The sequence below is a fragment of the Aedes albopictus genome, chromosome 2 (genome assembly GCF_035046485.1).
Source record: "Aedes albopictus strain Foshan chromosome 2, AalbF5, whole genome shotgun sequence".
In the NCBI taxonomy this organism is placed as follows: Eukaryota; Metazoa; Arthropoda; class Insecta; order Diptera; family Culicidae; genus Aedes; species Aedes albopictus.
In genome coordinates, this window is record NC_085137.1 from 24118346 (window position 1) to 24143345 (window position 25000).

Here is a 25000-nt window from a genome sequence, read left to right on the forward strand (position 1 = left end):
GGCGATGTGGAGATGAAGACCATGATGCTTGATTTGTTCCGATAAATCCGCGAACAGTAAGCTCCCGACGGGAGGCCCAAGGTGTCCGACCTTCAAGAGAACTTCGGCAGTTCAGGTAACGCAGCTGAACCTGAATCATTGTGACGCAGACCAGCAATTGCTATGCCAAACAGTCGCTGAGTCGGGTACGGATATCGCCATCATATCGGATCCCGCCGGTAACGGAAACTGGGTCGCGGATGGGTCCAAAATGGCGGCAACATGAACAACAGAGAAATACTCAGTCTAGAAGATGGTGTCTGCGAGGGCTTCGTGGTCGCCAAGATCAACGGGGTCTTCTTCTGTAACTGTTATATGCTTCCTCGGTGGACTACAAAGCAGTTCACGCAAATGCTGGACTGTATGACGGCGGTATTGACAGGTCAACTCCTATAGAGTGCACTGGTCATGCTCGATGGCCAATATTGATACTTTGCTCGAAACGGAGTGGAATGTATTATCGACGTTACTTTTTGTAGTCCTAACCTAACAAGTAGTTCGAACTGTAAGGAAGAAGATACTTACATTCTTAGTGACTACCTCTCGTTTCGATGCAGTATTGACTACAATAACAGCAGGCAGCAGGCTTAGGAAGAGTTGACTAGACCAAGGCCAAGCCTTCGTAGAAGTAAGATGTCATACTTCAACGACGAGATGTTTAGGCAGGTGCTCCACCGTGACTTACTTGGTCTAACCACCATTCCTTTGAAAGTCTACCCTAAGTAGAAATGGGAGGTCACCGTCGTACTGTTGGTATCAGGTATCAGAAGGCCGGCTCTAGAGGCGTACTGTTGGACTTCAGTGTAGTGACACACATACACTACATCCAGCTATTGCGCACTTGTCCTGCGTTTGTTTACGGGCGAGTGAGTATACGCGACGGATGCAACGCGCTTGTACTGATGAGGAGCGCGATGAACGAAGAGTGGCTCTTAAGACTGAGATAGGAGCAAGCAAAAAGGTTTGCTATAAGAGCCTGTATTAGAGTGCCCATACTAACCCGTGGGGTAACGCCTACAGGGTCATGATGGCTAATACACAAGGTGTACTTACTCTTACTGGACAGTCTACAGAGATGCTGGACTGTGGTACAGAGATGCTGGACTGTGGGGCTTTTTCCACATCGTGACCCTAATTCTAAGTCTTCTTTTGAAGGACCGTCGGGGCTGGCGATGAGGGTAGTACCACCAAACTTAAGGAGATTGCAATATCCCTTAGCGTATGCTTCAGGTCTGGTAGACATTCCGAACCTGGCCTGAAAATAGCCATTGAACAGATTCCCAATGTGTACAGATCTACTATGCAGGAATGTCCTGAAAAGTGGTAGTTGTCGAAGGTTTGGTTGAGGCCTAAACATCTGGTCCTATTTCCAAAGACGGGAAAACCCTCCCGAATATTCGTCGTCTTCAGACCAATACAATTGCTGGATACGGCGGAGAGGGAAATAGCTAAAGTGCTGTAGTGACCCTCGATGTAAGGACTATTACCAGAGCTCTCCTACGTCTGGGAACTCCCAAGTACTCGTACAAGATTCTCGGATTTTTTTTCAAAATCGTGTACTGGTATACTACACAGAGTTGGGTCACAGCTTGAATCTACTAAAGTCATCTCAATAGTATTTATTGTAACACTTGCAAACGTTTCTCCATTTCAGCCATTCGTGAGGATCGCACCCGAGGTGGCCGATCGACGTATCAATGCTCGTACACACTCCCTGGAACAATCCTCAGCCCGTCGCTTGGAGGCAACGACGGCAGCAGTAACTTCCCGTACTCAAATGCCTCGCAAAGGGGCGGTGGTGGTGGACCCGGAGGAGGTCCGTACTCTTCGGGCGGTCCGGTCAACTTGACCGGCCATCAGCTGAAGATCGAATCCGGCCAGCAGGACTACAATAGCAATTCCAACGGGGGTAATGGCGGCAACGGTGGTGGCATGCGACCGGGCATTCCTCAGCTACTGCAGGTTGGTAATCTTTTTGAGGTTAACGTAGACGATCGAGGCTGAACGTGGATATTTCTTGCAGGAAATCATGGACGTCGAACATCTGTGGCAGTACAACGCGACCGAGCTGGCCCGGTTAAATCAGCCTGCGCCTCCGGTAAGCAGTGCTGCCATCGCGGCCAATCCGCTGCTCTCCAGTGCGGGCATCTCGAGCGAAAGCAGTCCGGACCTGATCGCGAACCTGTGCAACATTGCCGATCACCGGCTGTACAAGATCGTCAAGTGGTGCAAGAGTTTGCCTCTGTTCAAGAACATTTCGGTGAGTTTCGGAGGAGTTAGATGTTCACGTAATATAGAAGTTTTCTTAACTGTCACGTTTTATGTTGCAGATCGACGATCAAATCTGTCTGCTGATCAACTCGTGGTGTGAACTGCTGCTGTTTTCGTGTTGCTTCCGTTCCATGGCGACTCCCGGTGAGATCAAGATCTCGCTCGGGAAGTCGATCACGTTGGAACAGGCCAAACACAGTGGGTTACAGGTTAGTATTGAAGTTCTAATAACTCTTTGAATCCGTAACGAAAAATTACTCAAATGATCTTCCAGACTTGCATCGAACGAATGCTCAACCTCACCGATCACCTCCGGCGGCTACGGGTCGATCGTTACGAGTACGTTGCCATGAAAGTGATCGTTCTGCTGTCGTCGGACACCTCAGAACTGAAAGAATCCGAAAAGGTTCGTGCCAGTCAGGAGAAAGCCCTGCAAGCCCTCCAAGCGTACACGTTAGCGCACTACCCGGAAACGCCGGCCAAGTTCGGTGAGCTGCTCCTGAGGATCCCGGAACTGCAAAGGACCTGCCAGGTAGGCTCAGCGGCTGAACTGAAAGACTTCAGAGGTCAAACTGATTTGCAGCTTTCATTTCAGGTGGGAAAAGAGATGCTAACAATCAAACCGAAGGACGGCGAAGAGCCTTCGTTCAATCTGCTGATGGAACTGCTCCGAGGGGAGCACTGAGCTCCAGTCCGGAAGTCGAATAACTGATCGTGCCTCATAAGTTCTAGTGTTTTAGAAGAAAAGAAAAGAAGTGCCCCAATCAGCAGCAGCAACCACATAAAAAAGAATGATCAAAGAAGGCGCAGGAACGCCTTAGGTCATCCATTCTCTCACAAACACTCACATGCATCTGCAGCGCTCTCTCTTCCCCTCTCATCATTTCCATTCAACTGTTGTCACTGGAAGTGAGAAGCGAGCCGTCGTTGCCAGCAATGGCAACCAACCCAGCAGGCGACCCTCAAACTTCAAGTTGCTTCCCTGCGAAGAAGGGTGAAGCAAATCGTAAACCGAAATCAAAACTCTTTTAGACATTGTGATTTTAATTCGTAATCCAATAAGTAGAGCGAGTTTATTTTATTCTTTTTTACATAGTTTTAGTCAGATGTTTAATAGATTTTTATTTTTCATTTCTGCGATTTTATATTTGTCTGTTGCAAGAAGATTTTTTCCTTTTATTTAAACAACTCATGAAATATTTTTAAAACGATAATCATTTACAATCGTTCTAAACGTTTTGCCCGGTGGTACGGGCGGGGCTGGTGCTCCGCCCCGACTGTCGGGTCCCCTTCGAAAAGAAATGAAAAAAAAAAACTTATCGCATAGATAATGCGATGCAACGTTGTCTTTTCCAGGTACTAAATGACATTTTCTTCTATGGACTGACATAATTTTGACCAATTCATTTCAAGATTTTTATGTGATTCACTTTAGATAATAGTTTATTTTAGTCGGTCGATCGACTCCAGTTGGCCAATTTCATTTAAATTCTTACAGGTTTTTTGTGAAGAATCAAGAGAAAATGTTGAGTCTAGTTCCGTCTACACATACACAGCTGTTTATTGAAATGATCATGGAAAATGTTTCAAAATTCGACTGCTTCTTTACATAAGCGTAACTAGGTCATAGCTCTAGGGGGGGGCCAAGGCCATGTCGATATAGATTTTTTATACTAAAAAGAAACTTTTCACCTGGATTCCGTGATTTTTTTCCGAAATGGATTTTTTTGGAGGGGGCCAGGCCCCCCCTGGCCACCCCCTATTTACGCCAATGCTTCTTTAATTTTCATTGTTTGGGCATGAATGCTTGCATTGTACTAGAGATGCATCACAAGCATTTAAGCGGCCAGGCCTACTATGAATACTGTGTTCTTACGTTACGTTGCCAGTAAAAGTTTGTTTCCCTTATTTTGTAGTCGAAATCATTCTGAAAAAGTGTTTCCATAATTCATAGATATTGCACTAGATCTCCACGTTTTATATTTTGAATGAATCATGATCTATTTCTTAAAACTGTTAAAATTTCCACATTTCTTTATTTTTATGTGTCGAAACTCGAGTTTTCTGGTCAAAATCCATAGAAAAAAAGTGAATTTTTAATCTGGAACTGCTCGTGTACCGTGTAACCATTAAGTTTCCTTATAGATTTGTAAGTCAGAGCTCATAGTTAAGTTAGGGACTTATTTATTAGACAACAGTTAGCAGTTAGCAGAACAATAGAAAAGAATAGTTTTCCATTTTAACGCAAGACACTAGACGAAAATTATTTGTATTGTTGATTGATACAAGTTTTCTGTTGAGGTACGCTTTTTAAAGGAAGAGTCAGGAAGTGTTTAAGTTTTCCCCCCAAACTGTCCGTAGTGAGGTGATTCGCCTTCGAAGAATGGCAATCGACATAGTTGTAGCGAAGTTTTATTTTTAATCAACTGAAGCGTTCAAAGCTGAGATAAATATTTGTTTTTAAGATTCAGTAGGTAAATAAGTTATCGTGTCATCGAAAGATCTTCAAACCTAGACGTTAAGACATGCACAATTCCATCTTGCATATAATGAAAGGCGACTTTTCCTTCCCATCACAGTATAACACAAACGGTTTCCAACTTTTCTTACAAGTGATAGAAAAAAAAAACTAAAGCGCAATCAAGAAACGCCATCGCAGCAAGCCGTTCCGAACGATATAACGCGTTTATATCGCTAGCGGAGCCCCGTTGCCATGGTAAACACGTAGAGAATCACACACGAAGAATAAAGTTTCACATCTAGCGAAATATTTGAAGAAAATAATAAAACTTGAGGAAGAAGTGTGCCTTTTTCTGGTAACAACAAGAAGGAAACATTACAATTTTTGCGATAGACGTAAGGCTATTTTATACGAAGAAAGTAGAAAAACCGAATAATGTAAAAGAACTAGTAAGCGTAAATGACTGAACTTTTTAGTCTAGTGTTAGTTAATGAGTATATACTTGTGAAAAAAATCCTCCCGGAAAAGAGAAACGATCACTCCCACTCGTAAGAAATACATACGAGTGATCTTTCCTTGCGGGGAGAAACGAACTTTTTGAAACGTGTTTTTTTGAGATCCGATTTGAAGTTAGAACAAAACTCTTTGATAGTTGCAATATACAATAACATCCAATCATCGGATCAACACACAAATCTAGCTTAGTGAGAAAGATAGAGGAATCTTTCCCAAAGGCAGGGAGTAGATCAAATGTTTTTCTTTTCCTTTATATTGTATGTGGAGTGCAATACTGTTTTAGTCTCTGAGTGTGTAACTTCCAATCCGACGAGAAGAAAAACATTTTTTTATGGAGGGCATTTCCAGCTTTTTTCATTAAACCGGAAACAAGCACGTTTCAACCCCCACTTCAGATTTCTGTGAGAGCAAGACGTGATTTTCACAAGCTTTTTTGTTTCAGTGTACATAGGCGTTGTAAGCATAAAACAAAACAATATTCTTTCAAGAACGATGAAAATGTTTTCCAAGAAAATATGGAAATATGTGATGATTTAAGTGTAAAACTAAGTACTAGTGTTAAACATAATGAAACCAGACGTTAAGGAGGAGGAAGAAGAAGAACAATACAGAAACAACTAGCAAAATATACAGCTACTTAAATCGAATTCGGCAACACGGAAACGCAAATTGAAATGAAATCATCGCGAACAAAAAAAAAAACGAATCCGGAATATTGCAGTATTTTTAGGAACGTACTTTTTTCTACTCGAAACCCTTTAAAAAAGTCCGTATCTGTTTTTTTAATCGATAAAATTTATCTAATTTATCTAAGTTTCATTTTGTTAGTGTTGCCACTAATGTGTTTTCTGAAAACACTGAAATCATCAAAAGCCGCGAAACAATACTTCATTGCTAGGAATATTAGAGAAAGAGAGAGAAAGTGGTTAAACAAAACTCAACAGCAGACATTACACGCAAGCAAACACATTATATTACTTGTACTTAAAAGCAAAGTTCTCTAGATTTACCTAATTATTATTTTGTGTTTCGAGAAATAACGGACTCGTGGAATAATGCAGTACCCTCCCATTCGAGAGAGCAAATCGCGCACCGTACATACAACATTCTCTCTGTGTCTATTTTTTTTTTTTGAGTGGTGGGCGGCTTCTGGGACGATTAGTAACTAATTGGACCCAGGCGGCAGGCTCACCCTTATTGTCGGAATGGGAGCAAAATTGAAATATACATATATTTTTTATTAAAATAAATATCAGTTTATAACGTAGTGGTTGAGGCTGAAGTCGTTAATGATCCGAAACTCTTTGTTCAGTTGAATGTCCATTAGATGGTCCTATATCACCATCATTACCAATCAAGTAAAAATCCTTTTGACCAACGGCGACTTTTTACTTTACTAAAAACCGGCCATTTTTTAAATCTTGCTGAGGCGACCTCTAATCATTGAAAGTTACCGTCAAACAAATGTTTGTTTCTAGCATCCTCAGGTATCATTTACAGGGTGAGCTCCCAAGATTTCTGACTATGTGTAATTTTTGAACACACTAAGTCCAATCATATTGTCAAACTAGGAATAGAAAAACATAGGACTTATTTTCCGGCACACTTAAGTTTTCCAAAAACAGTTGTTTATCCTAGTAGTGGTGAAAGATTTAACCTTATACAAAGTGAGCTCGCTTTATCTCATTATTAGGGTAAATGTACCAATAGTGGTGCTATTAGTAGCTCCTTGTGGAAAAATAATTGAATAAAATTGATAATACTACAAAATAAAAAGTCTGAAAACGTTAATCGGTAGTTTTTCACTTAAATTTGCTAGGAAAAATGTAAAAAACATTAGGGGTACTCACTAAACAGATTAAATTGCTGCGTAAGCCATGATTTTCTGCTTATTTGAAATGTTTCATGATTTTGCGAATGAAATAATCAAAGATTGCCTCACGCAGAAAAATGTATTGTAAAAGTAACCATATTTGACTTAAATTCAATAAAAATTTCAATTTGTTTTAGCTGCAATGAGAAAGTATGATTGTTTTTACAATCCAGTATTGTTGTCCTTCAACAATCAACGATTATTGAATACACAAGAAATACGTTTGAAATTACAAGAACTTTTCTAGTTTGACAAGCTGTCAAATTTGACTGAAGGTTGAAAATAAAATAGTATTATTGTTTTTAAAGGAGCTTTCTAGTGAATTCAATCATATCTATCATGAAAAGTAAAATCAGAATTACGAATTGTACGGTAGATTCCATAATAGTATTTTAAATTCAACAATATCAATGCATTCCCATGTAACCACGCTGCTCAAGCTGCACGCAGAAAAATGTATTGTAAAAGTAACCATATTTGACTTAAATTCAATAAAAATTTCAATTTGTTTTAGCTGCAATGAGAAAGTATGATTGTTTTTACAATCCAGTATTGTTGTCCTTCAACAATCAACGATTATTGAATACACAAGAAATACGTTTGAAATTACAAGAACTTTTCTAGTTTGACAAGCTGTCAAATTTGACTGAAGGTTGAAAATAAAATAGTATTATTGTTTTTAAAGGAGCTTTCTAGTGAATTCAATCATATCTATCATGAAAAGTAAAATCAGAATTACGAATTGTACGGTAGATTCCATAATAGTATTTTAAATTCAACAATATCAATGCATTCCCATGTAACCACGCTGCTCAAGCTGTAACGCATGCATAAATTCGTTGTAAATAAAGTAAACATTATTTTGTATGTACACTTGAAGTTGAATTAAGGTGGACAAGGGCCCCAATAAAGCCATATGAAATTAATTTCAATGCGACTATATTGGGGCCCTTTCCCACTTTATTTCATCTTTTAAATTGTGCATACAGAGTAATGCTTACTTGATTTACACCGTATGTATGCATGCATTAAGGATTTAGCGGCGTGATTACATTTGGGTTGTTCATATGCAGTATGTTATGTGTTAAATAAAAATAATGAAAATTGTTAATATAAGACTTTTCTTTCAAGTCTAGAAGATATATTGATTGGTTAATATACTGCCCCCACTCGCATAATTGTCCCATATGAATAGAACTCCCAGCAAAAATGGGACTGTTATGCGAGTGGGTGCAGTCTCGGGTGCAGTACAGCAATGCTAAATATTTTGATCTCGAATAACTTCCCTCGAATTCCTCTTACTCTGAGAGGGAATTATTTATAGTTTATAAACTATATAAAAACAAAATATCTAGAAAAAAAATCATCTGTAAATGTGTATTTTTAGCTCAAGTTTAGGTTTATATGTCTACAATATCTATTTTTCGATTTTAATTTGTTTAGTTTCTGCCTTTTTATGTTTTTACAATGTTTATTTTTTGTTTGATTCTTCGCCAACAATTACGTCACAAATTACTTCGTTTAAATCATAATAGTCACAGCATCTTAAAAATAGTCTGGATTCTACTACGTGCAAATTGATAGGCTTCGTATAGAAGTTTTGTATGTTATGTATTGTTACTATTGAGTCTTTTTTTACTAGTTCAAATGACTGCAAGTGATCGTCGTACTTTTTTGAAATATATGCTTCACAGGTTAAATGTAGTTCGTTATTTTCGTTAACCAGAATTTCAGAAATTTGGAAAACATTCATCAATTTTGCCTTCTGTATCACAAAAACAGTGCCCTTTTTGAAATACGATCCTTGACAAAAGAAATTTAAAATGGGCGATGCTTTTGGAGTTTCGTAGAAGATTTTAGGTGACACAAATTCATTGTTTACCAAGTTGTAGGCAAATTTCAAACCAGACTTTATAGCCAATGAATAGCACGAGTTTCGTCTGTTACAATTTACTTTGGCATATTGTTTAGGTTCTTTATGTTTAGCTTCATATCGCATCGACCATTGTAGACGCAACGCGCCACTTTTTGAAATTGCTGTGGGATAGTGGGTCAAATTGTGATGCTTGGGTTTCAGAGTATCTTGAAATAGTTCTATGTACAGTTTATGATGCTTCTCGATCAATACTCTCAGTTCATCGATCAGTTCATGCTGAACTTCCCTAAGAAGCACAATGTGCAAAATCCTAATCAGTGTACACAAAAATGTCCAAACTTTATCTTTCTTAGGGATTAATGGGCCTATGATTAATGGCAGAAATGTCATAAATGTTTTGCTTTCACTTGCTGTCATTTTCAAGTTTTTTTTCTTCAAATTGGTTTCTTGGATATCGTTGATAATATTTGCCGAGTTTAAATCCCCATACACAAATAAATTTTTACGGTGGTTCAAGTCGCTCAAAGTGAAATATTTCTTTGTCATAATGAAGTAATGCAAACTGTGCTGCAGATCATAAATGCAAACTCCTTCTAGCATATCATGCATAACATCAAAACTGAAGTTATCGGTGACGTGAAAGGATGGAATCTGGTTAAATATGCTTGGCCCTTTTATTCCTGTCTGTGACACATCTGCAAGTTGAACATCCTTTTCGTAATTACTCTTCGTTCGGTAAAACTCTCCATACTCTTTGTAATCAGTTTCAGTTTGACTACGAATACGTTTACAAATTCGGCAAAAATAATTTGCTCGAAAACATTCGACAAAACTTAGGATGCCATTTACTCCTAAATTATCACCTAATACAAATCCTAGAACAAATCGAATATTTCTTTCCGTTCCATCATAGATGATATTGATGCCTGTAGTTTCGAGCTGAGACAAAGTATCTATCAGTTTATATAAAACACGTTCAAGAGGAAAAGCTTTTCTATCTTCCGTTTTAATAAAACCAACTGTTAAAATGTTACTTATCCTTCCTAACAAATAACTAGGCAGGCATGGGATACTCATGTAGATTCCGCAAATCGACGTTGTTCGGGCGTGATGTGACGTGGTGTCAACGGTGGTAAAATCATCGAAGAAAATGTTAAGTGGTACGATTATTCCTTCGGCCATATCTTCAGTTTTCCGCTGCCAAATAGATCCGTCCACCATGCTTCTGAACAGTCCATCCTCAGACTGTTTGAGATTTTGTAGAATCGTCTTAAATACTTGTTCTGATTCTAGATATTTGGTGAGCATAAATTGTATTGGCATCAGAACACCTTGAATTTGATCCACAACCTGCAAAATGTACAAATACATTATCAAATAGTTTCAGAAGAATTATTACAACATTGAAATTACCATTTGTTGCTCAGAGTTGAGTACCGCCGGTCTTAGTTCTTCGCTGATACTGAATAATACGGGGGGTGAATACAGTCCTTCATTCTCCAGACGTTTTAGAAAGCTGTACTCGGTCTTCACGTCGAAGGTATTTAGAAGCTGGGCAATTGTGTTCTTACACTCAACTGTCATCATTCCTGCTCCACACATATCATCGATAACTGAGGTCAGCGGATCGATTACTGAATTGAGGATATCGCTTTGCATTTCAAATGCGGTTTTCCGTGGAAGGCTATCTTTACTCAACCACTTTAACATTAAGCACATACATGATTTGTTCATACTCTTGCAGATAGTGTCCACATCTACCAATGCTTGAGGCAAGATCAAAACTTCTTTCTCTTTCTGGACTGGTTCATTCTGCTCTTCCGGGATAATGTTTAGGTGTTGCCCTTCATAAGACGTTGATGGATGATTTTCTTGAATCGATGAATTTTCTCTACACATCTCATTTAAATCCTTATGTACTTTATTGATATGCTCTCGATAGCTTTTTAGTGATGAATATCTTCTGTTGCAGCCGGTAAACACACAAGTGTAACCATCTAGATCATCATGATATCTTCTCAAATGACGGAAGTATTGCTCCTTTGACGGCGCCTGCCATGTGCAGTTCGGTAATTGACAAACAATCATTTTAAACATTTTCTTCGATGTTCGCTGCTACCGACAAAACTTTGGTTTGATTCTGTGCTTCGGGAGAAAACCCGTACAAACAATGGCCGATCAAATTCCAAGCGCCGGCTGATTCTCGGGGATACGGTATATCATAGGCCTTGAAAATCTTGAAGCAAACATCAAGGGCCTTCAAAAATGTCGGAAGTTGATAGAACACACCGCCCGTGTTCACCAGGAAAACACTCGGCTTAGCCAGGTTCTCTGCTACAACAATAACGAGAGGAGCAAGTGCTATTCCCTTGCTCTTATAGCGCGAAGTTAAGCCCTCCATATGCTTCTCAAGCTCAGTGAGAGATTTCATCCACATGATGAAACTATCCCGTGCTTCCAGATATGAAGGTTTCCATTTAGTCTTGTTCGGTAGCGTTAACACGACAGACGGCAAAATGTACACGATGAGTGTTGCCGATAGCCAGTCTCGAGTATCTGTTTAAAAAAGATGCACATATAAAAATATTATTTTTTACCCATAAAAAGTAAGTCAGATTATTTTTAAGTTGAAAATAGAGTTGTCATCAGATTATAAACTAATATTATGATTTCAGTTCAAAACCGAATAAGCGACATTTTTTCTTTTACTTCCGCTGCTTTTGCCTTACGTTAAACACAATGTCGGAAGTGGGACGCTGTATTGTGCACCTGGTACTCTATACACAGCGCCCCACTTCCGACATTGTGTTTAACATAAGGCAAAAGCAGAGGAAGTAAAAGAAAAAATGTCGCTTATTCGGTTTTGAACTGAAATCATAATATTAGTTTATAATCTGATGACAACTCTATTTTCAACTTAAAAATAATCTGAAAGGAAAAAGCAGCGGAAGTAAAAGAAAAAATGTCGCTAATTCGGTTTTGAACTATAATAATAATAAACTATCAAGCTGTACTGTCCAGCGAGGGGTAACTTGTACAAACAAAGCATTTACCTACCAATATGCAGTCCGATCTTTAAAATTTACATACTATTTCAACACTAGTTATAATTGCTAGGATAAAAGCACTTCGTAAATCGTGTTTTGAAATACTGTTATTACACGCGATGTCTTCTAACACTTATTTTATAAATAATTTGAAGCATCAAGACAAAGTATTATTGTTTAACAAATATATGATTAGCAACACACAGGCAAACCATCATTTTTACCGAAAAGAATTGTTTAAATTTTGTCATATTAACAATAAGTGCAGCAATTAGTAACTTTATCTTTTTGAACTTTTCCATATAAAATATCAAAATTCTGTTTTCTATGAAAATAAACTGATAGAAAAATGTGTATTTCAACTCAAATGACATTACAAATTGCACAATTTTGCAAGTAACTGTGGACAAAAACTTGCTGGAGACATACAAGTCAGGTTTTTTTTAACACGGTTTCTATTTACGCGGCCGTTAATGAAAACTCCATACAATTTTTTTTTGGGTCCTGTTTTTGCATGATTTGTCGAGAAGCGTTAAGACTTTTGTTACGCGTTTTTATTTTTAATTTTGAACTGACTTCAATAATTAGCATGGTACGTATCTCCGAGTAAAAAAAATCTTACTGTCTCTTAATTTAAGTGCATTAAATACATACCCTCATTTATTGTATCATCGGTCAATAGTTCCAGCATACATTTTCCTGCATGATCAGTTACGTCTGCTTCATATACTGGAAGAATCCGGTCGCGAAATTTGCTCCACCGCTCAAACAGTGAATTCTGTTTGGCATTAAACTTGAAGCTGAAATCCAGCTGCACCAGCTGATATCCTTCCGAGTTATGAAGGGCAGGAAACAGTTCCAAGATTTTCTCGCAAGTCAAATTCTCAATTTTCGATATCTCCCACAATCGCAGAGCGCTAGTTGCTGCCCACTTTTCTTGTACCAAATTCCACTCGTCTTGGTTGTGGCGGATCCACGTTTTCGTTTGATGATATTCTTCAACTGTAAAAAAAAATACGGTAAGATACAGGAGAATCAAACAGGTCAGACTGGCTCTTCATATAATGTTATCACAGAGAAACAGACGTAACACTTGAAACAAATTACGTTGAAAAACATTGTGACGAAAGCGAACCGCCGTATTATGGCCAGAAAGCCTTCGCCGCGAGTGACCCACTACCAAAAAATTGATTCATCCGTTAAAAAGGTGATCGATGGGAAGCGCCCGGAGTGTGGCGTCTGTTTCTCTGTGCTTGAAGCATATTTCATAATTGGACTCACTGGCTTTTTCTGAGAAGCTGCTTTGTTCGCTCGAGGATGAATTCCCTTCGGATGGCCCGGCCTTCGGAGCAGGTCTATTAATGGGCTTATAGTTCGCGTTCCGGTCATGCAATAAGCCCTTAGCTAAGCGTCCAAGTCTGACTCTCTTGTTGTCAACAATTTTGAATGATGGTTGATACCACGAATGCTGAAACATAAAAAGACGACATTGTATTGAATGGAACAACGTTCGTGCCAAGAAATAGAAAACTAATGATTATTTGCATTAAGTCTTTATATAGGGTCTTGTACCATTTGGGCAGGTGTACCTATTTTGGGCACTTGCTGCTATAACTAAGTCAATTTTAAACCGATTGATTTGAATTTCTGTATAGAGTTAGGCACGTACAGTATCTTCAGAAGGCCGGCTCCAGAGGCACGTTATCCTCCATTTGGGACGTACAGTATCTTACTCTGTACAAAAAATCAAATCAATCGGTTTGAAATTGACTTAGTTATAGCCAGGGTTATAGCGGCAAGTGCCCAAAATAGGTACACCTGCCCAAATGGTACAAGACCCTAATAAGGGTCTGTCCATAAACTACGTAGACTTATTTTGGGCCATCTCAGACCCCCACTCCCCCTCCGTAGACTTTTGTTCAAACAAAATTTTCGAAATTTGTATGGAGCGTAGACTTTGGCTAGAACCCCCCGTCCCCCCCTAAGAGTACGTAGTTTATGGACAGACCCTAAGGGGTGATACACAAATTATATCACGCAAAAGTCAACCTGTTACCAAACCAACCCCCCGCCCCCTCCCCCCTATGTCACCTATGCGCATGTCCCCTTGGCAAGTTATTACCACAGACAAACAGGCGTAGCAATCCGATAATTTAAAAACTTTATGGTTGGCCAACTGCCCATCCGTGGCGCACACATCGTTTTTGTTCGAGTTTGGCATTTTTCCACTACCAACATCTAGTTTATGGTCGGCCAAACTTAGTCCTTAATGTCGAATATGTTCCCGTGAATATGACTTGAATTGACAAATGGTCGATGTGTTACGTCTGTTTGTCTATATTGTTACTATCTCAAATTGACTCACCTCAGGTTCCGTCGGAAAAATAGAATGCAGTTCGGCGGCCAGTCGAGTTAACTCCACGCTTGTCAGAGTGCCAAATTTATCCTTGAACTCATCGACGATAATATGGGTGACTGCTTTCTTCTGCGCCTTCGTTAATATTTTGCACTCGTTGTAGGTGGCCAAAACCTGCTTTCCTTTTGAAGATTTGTTCAAGAGTAGCGTTGCTGTTAGTGTTTCTCGTTGCAGTACTTCTTCTCTTTCTTGAGCTGGTGAGATTGATGACACAGGTGTGAGTCCCTTAAAATACAATGTAGTTAAAATACCTGTTTTTTTTTTCAATTTTACTTTACTCACCAAAGATTTTCTCCAGTTGTTTAGACCATGCACAAGCTTAGTACGATCGGCGAGATATGGCTTCTGTACCACTTCTTCTAGTTCCTGCCGTTCTACGATCTTCAGGGTTTCCAAGTTGTAGCCGTTTTCTGTTCAAACGAAATAAAATTAATGATGAAACTACTTACAAATCGTTTAGATTTTTACTATTATGGTCCATAATTTTGCTTAGTGTGGCTGGCAGGGTACCCGGGTACCTTTCTGGATTTCTATTCTCGAAACTGAATGCCTGAATTGAATGAGTACTAACTTGTAACGGAAAATTCATCATTTCAATTTCGGACATTATACGGGTGTATTTTTGCTGACAAAACTACGGTTAATTACGTGAAAGCATTACAAATATCAAGTGGAATGACATATCCTTTTCTAACCGGAAAATTCGCATTAATCCGTTCCTAACCGTCGCTAACCGCTGCTAACTGAGCAGCAGTTAGAAGCGGTTAACGAAGGTTAGCAACGGATGAATGCGGATTTTTTTCCGGTTAGCAAGGGAAGTGTCATTCCCCCTAACAAATATAGCAAAATTTAGGTTTCATATTACAATATGAAAGTACTTCATTCATTTCGATTTACCTATTAAAGCAGAAATCACATCCTCCGCAACTCCAAAGGAGCTTAGAAGTTGTATGGTTTCTACTGCCCCTTCATCAACCTCCTCCACCACGATTTCCTGTAGGTCTTCGCTGTCTTGAATCAGCGGATTTTGACGGAAATCCATTCTTCCAATAGTGCCCGAACTTTACGAAAGAAAAAAAGGACACATAAAAATTGTTGAAGATAGTACACAATTTGGGAATTGAATGAAAAACAAGAAAAAAATAAACAGTAGTGCGGGCACAGTAGCGCTTAACTGCATAACATAAAACCACTTTTGGACACATCTGACTGACCAGAAACTTCACAGATTTTATCTCCGGAACACATACTTACCTAAACCTTCGACAATTTACAAAAATAACTTCACTTTATTAACTTTTTTACTGAAAAGAAACACTTTTTCACGAGCCGGCGGAACAAATAACATGAAACGCGAGAAACCTTTTGTTTGTTTACGTATATTTGTCAAGAGATATAACAAGGGAGTGGTCGCTAGCATTTTTTAGTCACGACGAGCTCGAGGGAGTGCACGCATGAATGCACGGTAAATTCTAACGGATTATTATTGATTTAATAATACTTATGTTTGGATGTTGATACATTTAAAACAATCATAAGTTCACTTTGAATTCATCTTGAATTATATCATTGATTTTATGATATTTAGCATAAATTCAATAAAATATCATTCCATAAAAACAACAATCTTTATTTTTGATTCAATGTAGACATTTTTCTGTCCGTGTGTAACGCATGCATAAATTCGTTGTAAATAAAGTAAACATTATTTTGTATGTACACTTGAAGTTGAATTAAGGTGGACAAGGGCCCCAATAAAGCCATATGAAATTAATTTCAATGCGACTATATTGGGGCCCTTTCCCACTTTATTTCATCTTTTAAATTGTGCATACAGAGTAATGCTTACTTGATTTACACCGTATGTATGCATGCATTAAGGATTTAGCGGCGTGATTACATTTGGGTTGTTCATATGCAGTATGTTATGTGTTAAATAAAAATAATGAAAATTGTTAATATAAGACTTTTCTTTCAAGTCTAGAAGATATATTGATTGGTTAATATACTGCCCCCACTCGCATAATTGTCCCATATGAATAGAACTCCCAGCAAAAATGGGACTGTTATGCGAGTGGGTGCAGTCTCGGGTGCAGTACAGCAATGCTAAATATTTTGATCTCGAATAACTTCCCTCGAATTCCTCTTACTCTGAGAGGGAATTATTTATAGTTTATAAACTATATAAAAACAAAATATCTAGAAAAAAAATCATCTGTAAATGTGTATTTTTAGCTCAAGTTTAGGTTTATATGTCTACAATATCTATTTTTCGATTTTAATTTGTTTAGTTTCTGCCTTTTTATGTTTTTACAATGTTTATTTTTTGTTTGATTCTTCGCCAACAATTACGTCACAAATTACTTCGTTTAAATCATAATAGTCACAGCATCTTAAAAATAGTCTGGATTCTACTACGTGCAAATTGATAGGCTTCGTATAGAAGTTTTGTATGTTATGTATTGTTACTATTGAGTCTTTTTTTACTAGTTCAAATGACTGCAAGTGATCGTCGTACTTTTTTGAAATATATGCTTCACAGGTTAAATGTAGTTCGTTATTTTCGTTAACCAGAATTTCAGAAATTTGGAAAACATTCATCAATTTTGCCTTCTGTATCACAAAAACAGTGCCCTTTTTGAAATACGATCCTTGACAAAAGAAATTTAAAATGGGCGATGCTTTTGGAGTTTCGTAGAAGATTTTAGGTGACACAAATTCATTGTTTACCAAGTTGTAGGCAAATTTCAAACCAGACTTTATAGCCAATGAATAGCACGAGTTTCGTCTGTTACAATTTACTTTGGCATATTGTTTAGGTTCTTTATGTTTAGCTTCATATCGCATCGACCATTGTAGACGCAACGCGCCACTTTTTGAAATTGCTGTGGGATAGTGGGTCAAATTGTGATGCTTGGGTTTCAGAGTATCTTGAAATAGTTCTATGTACAGTTTATGATGCTTCTCGATCAATACTCTCAGTTCATCGATCAGTTCATGCTGAACTTCCCTAAGAAGCACAATGTGCAAAATCCTAATCAGTGTACACAAAAATGTCCAAACTTTATCTTTCTTAGGGATTAATGGGCCTATGATTAATGGCAGAAATGTCATAAATGTTTTGCTTTCACTTGCTGTCATTTTCAAGTTTTTTTTCTTCAAATTGGTTTCTTGGATATCGTTGATAATATTTGCCGAGTTTAAATCCCCATACACAAATAAATTTTTACGGTGGTTCAAGTCGCTCAAAGTGAAATATTTCTTTGTCATAATGAAGTAATGCAAACTGTGCTGCAGATCATAAATGCAAACTCCTTCTAGCATATCATGCATAACATCAAAACTGAAGTTATCGGTGACGTGAAAGGATGGAATCTGGTTAAATATGCTTGGCCCTTTTATTCCTGTCTGTGACACATCTGCAAGTTGAACATCCTTTTCGTAATTACTCTTCGTTCGGTAAAACTCTCCATACTCTTTGTAATCAGTTTCAGTTTGACTACGAATACGTTTACAAATTCGGCAAAAATAATTTGCTCGAAAACATTCGACAAAACTTAGGATGCCATTTACTCCTAAATTATCACCTAATACAAATCCTAGAACAAATCGAATATTTCTTTCCGTTCCATCATAGATGATATTGATGCCTGTAGTTTCGAGCTGAGACAAAGTATCTATCAGTTTATATAAAACACGTTCAAGAGGAAAAGCTTTTCTATCTTCCGTTTTAATAAAACCAACTGTTAAAATGTTACTTATCCTTCCTAACAAATAACTAGGCAGGCATGGGATACTCATGTAGATTCCGCAAATCGACGTTGTTCGGGCGTGATGTGACGTGGTGTCAACGGTGGTAAAATCATCGAAGAAAATGTTAAGTGGTACGATTATTCCTTCGGCCATATCTTCAGTTTTCCGCTGCCAAATAGATCCGTCCACCATGCTTCTGAACAGTCCATCCTCAGACTGTTTGAGATTTTGTAGAATCGTCTTAAATACTTGTTCTGATTCTAGATATTTGGTGAGCATAAATTGTATTGGCATCAGAACACCTTGAATTTGATCCACAACCTGCAAAATGTACAAATACATTATCAAATAGTTTCAGAAGAATTATTACAACATTGAAATTACCATTTGTTGCTCAGAGTTGAGTACCGCCGGTCTTAGTTCTTCGCTGATACTGAATAATACGGGGGGTGAATACAGTCCTTCATTCTCCAGACGTTTTAGAAAGCTGTACTCGGTCTTCACGTCGAAGGTATTTAGAAGCTGGGCAATTGTGTTCTTACACTCAACTGTCATCATTCCTGCTCCACACATATCATCGATAACTGAGGTCAGCGGATCGATTACTGAATTGAGGATATCGCTTTGCATTTCAAATGCGGTTTTCCGTGGAAGGCTATCTTTACTCAACCACTTTAACATTAAGCACATACATGATTTGTTCATACTCTTGCAGATAGTGTCCACATCTACCAATGCTTGAGGCAAGATCAAAACTTCTTTCTCTTTCTGGACTGGTTCATTCTGCTCTTCCGGGATAATGTTTAGGTGTTGCCCTTCATAAGACGTTGATGGATGATTTTCTTGAATCGATGAATTTTCTCTACACATCTCATTTAAATCCTTATGTACTTTATTGATATGCTCTCGATAGCTTTTTAGTGATGAATATCTTCTGTTGCAGCCGGTAAACACACAAGTGTAACCATCTAGATCATCATGATATCTTCTCAAATGACGGAAGTATTGCTCCTTTGACGGCGCCTGCCATGTGCAGTTCGGTAATTGACAAACAATCATTTTAAACATTTTCTTCGATGTTCGCTGCTACCGACAAAACTTTGGTTTGATTCTGTGCTTCGGGAGAAAACCCGTACAAACAATGGCCGATCAAATTCCAAGCGCCGGCTGATTCTCGGGGATACGGTATATCATAGGCCTTGAAAATCTTGAAGCAAACATCAAGGGCCTTCAAAAATGTCGGAAGTTGATAGAACACACCGCCCGTGTTCACCAGGAAAACACTCGGCTTAGCCAGGTTCTCTGCTACAACAATAACGAGAGGAGCAAGTGCTATTCCCTTGCTCTTATAGCGCGAAGTTAAGCCCTCCATATGCTTCTCAAGCTCAGTGAGAGATTTCATCCACATGATGAAACTATCCCGTGCTTCCAGATATGAAGGTTTCCATTTAGTCTTGTTCGGTAGCGTTAACACGACAGACGGCAAAATGTACACGATGAGTGTTGCCGATAGCCAGTCTCGAGTATCTGTTTAAAAAAGATGCACATATAAAAATATTATTTTTTACCCATAAAAAGTAAGTCAGATTATTTTTAAGTTGAAAATAGAGTTGTCATCAGATTATAAACTAATATTATGATTTCAGTTCAAAACCGAATAAGCGACATTTTTTCTTTTACTTCCGCTGCTTTTGCCTTACGTTAAACACAATGTCGGAAGTGGGACGCTGTATTGTGCACCTGGTACTCTATACACAGCGCCCCACTTCCGACATTGTGTTTAACATAAGGCAAAAGCAGAGGAAGTAAAAGAAAAAATGTCGCTTATTCGGTTTTGAACTGAAATCATAATATTAGTTTATAATCTGATGACAACTCTATTTTCAACTTAAAAATAATCTGAAAGGAAAAAGCAGCGGAAGTAAAAGAAAAAATGTCGCTAATTCGGTTTTGAACTATAATAATAATAAACTATCAAGCTGTACTGTCCAGCGAGGGGTAACTTGTACAAACAAAGCATTTACCTACCAATATGCAGTCCGATCTTTAAAATTTACATACTATTTCAACACTAGTTATAATTGCTAGGATAAAAGCACTTCGTAAATCGTGTTTTGAAATACTGTTATTACACGCGATGTCTTCTAACACTTATTTTATAAATAATTTGAAGCATCAAGACAAAGTATTATTGTTTAACAAATATATGATTAGCAACACACAGGCAAACCATCATTTTTACCGAAAAGAATTGTTTAAATTTTGTCATATTAACAATAAGTGCAGCAATTAGTAACTTTATCTTTTTGAACTTTTCCATATAAAATATCAAAATTCTGTTTTCTATGAAAATAAACTGATAGAAAAATGTGTATTTCAACTCAAATGACATTACAAATTGCACAATTTTGCAAGTAACTGTGGACAAAAACTTGCTGGAGACATACAAGTCAGGTTTTTTTTAACACGGTTTCTATTTACGCGGCCGTTAATGAAAACTCCATACAATTTTTTTTTGGGTCCTGTTTTTGCATGATTTGTCGAGAAGCGTTAAGACTTTTGTTACGCGTTTTTATTTTTAATTTTGAACTGACTTCAATAATTAGCATGGTACGTATCTCCGAGTAAAAAAAATCTTACTGTCTCTTAATTTAAGTGCATTAAATACATACCCTCATTTATTGTATCATCGGTCAATAGTTCCAGCATACATTTTCCTGCATGATCAGTTACGTCTGCTTCATATACTGGAAGAATCCGGTCGCGAAATTTGCTCCACCGCTCAAACAGTGAATTCTGTTTGGCATTAAACTTGAAGCTGAAATCCAGCTGCACCAGCTGATATCCTTCCGAGTTATGAAGGGCAGGAAACAGTTCCAAGATTTTCTCGCAAGTCAAATTCTCAATTTTCGATATCTCCCACAATCGCAGAGCGCTAGTTGCTGCCCACTTTTCTTGTACCAAATTCCACTCGTCTTGGTTGTGGCGGATCCACGTTTTCGTTTGATGATATTCTTCAACTGTAAAAAAAAATACGGTAAGATACAGGAGAATCAAACAGGTCAGACTGGCTCTTCATATAATGTTATCACAGAGAAACAGACGTAACACTTGAAACAAATTACGTTGAAAAACATTGTGACGAAAGCGAACCGCCGTATTATGGCCAGAAAGCCTTCGCCGCGAGTGACCCACTACCAAAAAATTGATTCATCCGTTAAAAAGGTGATCGATGGGAAGCGCCCGGAGTGTGGCGTCTGTTTCTCTGTGCTTGAAGCATATTTCATAATTGGACTCACTGGCTTTTTCTGAGAAGCTGCTTTGTTCGCTCGAGGATGAATTCCCTTCGGATGGCCCGGCCTTCGGAGCAGGTCTATTAATGGGCTTATAGTTCGCGTTCCGGTCATGCAATAAGCCCTTAGCTAAGCGTCCAAGTCTGACTCTCTTGTTGTCAACAATTTTGAATGATGGTTGATACCACGAATGCTGAAACATAAAAAGACGACATTGTATTGAATGGAACAACGTTCGTGCCAAGAAATAGAAAACTAATGATTATTTGCATTAAGTCTTTATATAGGGTCTTGTACCATTTGGGCAGGTGTACCTATTTTGGGCACTTGCTGCTATAACTAAGTCAATTTTAAACCGATTGATTTGAATTTCTGTATAGAGTTAGGCACGTACAGTATCTTCAGAAGGCCGGCTCCAGAGGCACGTTATCCTCCATTTGGGACGTACAGTATCTTACTCTGTACAAAAAATCAAATCAATCGGTTTGAAATTGACTTAGTTATAGCCAGGGTTATAGCGGCAAGTGCCCAAAATAGGTACACCTGCCCAAATGGTACAAGACCCTAATAAGGGTCTGTCCATAAACTACGTAGACTTATTTTGGGCCATCTCAGACCCCCACTCCCCCTCCGTAGACTTTTGTTCAAACAAAATTTTCGAAATTTGTATGGAGCGTAGACTTTGGCTAGAACCCCCCGTCCCCCCCTAAGAGTACGTAGTTTATGGACAGACCCTAAGGGGTGATACACAAATTATATCACGCAAAAGTCAACCTGTTACCAAACCAACCCCCCGCCCCCTCCCCCCTATGTCACCTATGCGCATGTCCCCTTGGCAAGTTATTACCACAGACAAACAGGCGTAGCAATCCGATAATTTAAAAACTTTATGGTTGGCCAACTGCCCATCCGTGGCGCACACATCGTTTTTGTTCGAGTTTGGCATTTTTCCACTACCAACATCTAGTTTATGGTCGGCCAAACTTAGTCCTTAATGTCGAATATGTTCCCGTGAATATGACTTGAATTGACAAATGGTCGATGTGTTACGTCTGTTTGTCTATATTGTTACTATCTCAAATTGACTCACCTCAGGTTCCGTCGGAAAAATAGAATGCAGTTCGGCGGCCAGTCGAGTTAACTCCACGCTTGTCAGAGTGCCAAATTTATCCTTGAACTCATCGACGATAATATGGGTGACTGCTTTCTTCTGCGCCTTCGTTAATATTTTGCACTCGTTGTAGGTGGCCAAAACCTGCTTTCCTTTTGAAGATTTGTTCAAGAGTAGCGTTGCTGTTAGTGTTTCTCGTTGCAGTACTTCTTCTCTTTCTTGAGCTGGTGAGATTGATGACACAGGTGTGAGTCCCTTAAAATACAATGTAGTTAAAATACCTGTTTTTTTTTTCAATTTTACTTTACTCACCAAAGATTTTCTCCAGTTGTTTAGACCATGCACAAGCTTAGTACGATCGGCGAGATATGGCTTCTGTACCACTTCTTCTAGTTCCTGCCGTTCTACGATCTTCAGGGTTTCCAAGTTGTAGCCGTTTTCTGTTCAAACGAAATAAAATTAATGATGAAACTACTTACAAATCGTTTAGATTTTTACTATTATGGTCCATAATTTTGCTTAGTGTGGCTGGCAGGGTACCCGGGTACCTTTCTGGATTTCTATTCTCGAAACTGAATGCCTGAATTGAATGAGTACTAACTTGTAACGGAAAATTCATCATTTCAATTTCGGACATTATACGGGTGTATTTTTGCTGACAAAACTACGGTTAATTACGTGAAAGCATTACAAATATCAAGTGGAATGACATATCCTTTTCTAACCGGAAAATTCGCATTAATCCGTTCCTAACCGTCGCTAACCGCTGCTAACTGAGCAGCAGTTAGAAGCGGTTAACGAAGGTTAGCAACGGATGAATGCGGATTTTTTTCCGGTTAGCAAGGGAAGTGTCATTCCCCCTAACAAATATAGCAAAATTTAGGTTTCATATTACAATATGAAAGTACTTCATTCATTTCGATTTACCTATTAAAGCAGAAATCACATCCTCCGCAACTCCAAAGGAGCTTAGAAGTTGTATGGTTTCTACTGCCCCTTCATCAACCTCCTCCACCACGATTTCCTGTAGGTCTTCGCTGTCTTGAATCAGCGGATTTTGACGGAAATCCATTCTTCCAATAGTGCCCGAACTTTACGAAAGAAAAAAAGGACACATAAAAATTGTTGAAGATAGTACACAATTTGGGAATTGAATGAAAAACAAGAAAAAAATAAACAGTAGTGCGGGCACAGTAGCGCTTAACTGCATAACATAAAACCACTTTTGGACACATCTGACTGACCAGAAACTTCACAGATTTTATCTCCGGAACACATACTTACCTAAACCTTCGACAATTTACAAAAATAACTTCACTTTATTAACTTTTTTACTGAAAAGAAACACTTTTTCACGAGCCGGCGGAACAAATAACATGAAACGCGAGAAACCTTTTGTTTGTTTACGTATATTTGTCAAGAGATATAACAAGGGAGTGGTCGCTAGCATTTTTTAGTCACGACGAGCTCGAGGGAGTGCACGCATGAATGCACGGTAAATTCTAACGGATTATTATTGATTTAATAATACTTATGTTTGGATGTTGATACATTTAAAACAATCATAAGTTCACTTTGAATTCATCTTGAATTATATCATTGATTTTATGATATTTAGCATAAATTCAATAAAATATCATTCCATAAAAACAACAATCTTTATTTTTGATTCAATGTAGACATTTTTCTGTCCGTGCTTGGTGATCGCGACATTTAATCAGTTTAATCAGTTTACGCTGTTAAGTGAATCCCCCTATTGTTTATTTCAGTTTTTGCTAATAAATCACTTGCACCAACTATAGGTACACGGTTCCTATTATGGAGTTAAAATTTAACATTGGTTCCTATAGTGGCGCATCCCATTGAATTCTTATGGGACCCACCACTATAGGAACACTCACCACTATAGGTGCAAAGGAGCAAAAAATTTAAGGAAAATAATTGTTTAAAATAGGTTTTTCGGCAAATTCTGAACACAAAACTGAATTAATGTTATTAATTAGTTATGATGCATCTATTAAAAATATCATTTGCAAGCTTTTTGTTCGAAATAGTGCTAAATTGGCACTACCACCACTATTGGTACTACCTCTACTAAGGGAGCTTTTACCCTATGCCATCATTTTTCATTTTGAATCTTCGTTTTTAACGTGTTATGGTTTTGCCGACGACTACCTAGCATTGTTAGTTGGTATGTGTATCACCACCCTTTTCGATCTGATGCAAAGCGCCCTTCAGGTAGTTGAGGGTTGGTGTCGCCAATATGGCCTTTCGATTAATCCGAGTAAAACTTCTATTGTTTTTTTTTTACGGAAAGGCGAAACCGTGATGGCGTTCGACCTTT

At 38.3% G+C, this 25000-nt stretch overlaps 3 protein-coding genes across 4 annotated transcripts in view; all 3 read left to right on the forward strand.

Moving 5' to 3' along the window:
* The window catches only part of LOC109429628 (klarsicht protein), an 833281-nt gene that overhangs the window by 530264 nt on the left and 278017 nt on the right, over positions 1-25000 (forward strand). The window lies entirely within an intron of this gene.
* The window catches only part of LOC134287466 (uncharacterized), a 61978-nt gene that overhangs the window by 27092 nt on the left and 9886 nt on the right, over positions 1-25000 (forward strand). The gene's annotated exons all lie outside the window — the stretch shown is intronic.
* On the forward strand, positions 1694-3441 carry LOC134283928 (nuclear hormone receptor FTZ-F1 beta-like; the record flags this gene model as incomplete). Of its 2 annotated transcripts, none has more annotated exon segments than XM_062854761.1 (5): positions 1694-2001; positions 2063-2299; positions 2370-2519; positions 2585-2842; positions 2894-3441. In XM_062854761.1, coding segments are annotated over 5 exon segments (1055 nt in total), but the record flags the coding sequence as incomplete, so codon positions are not given.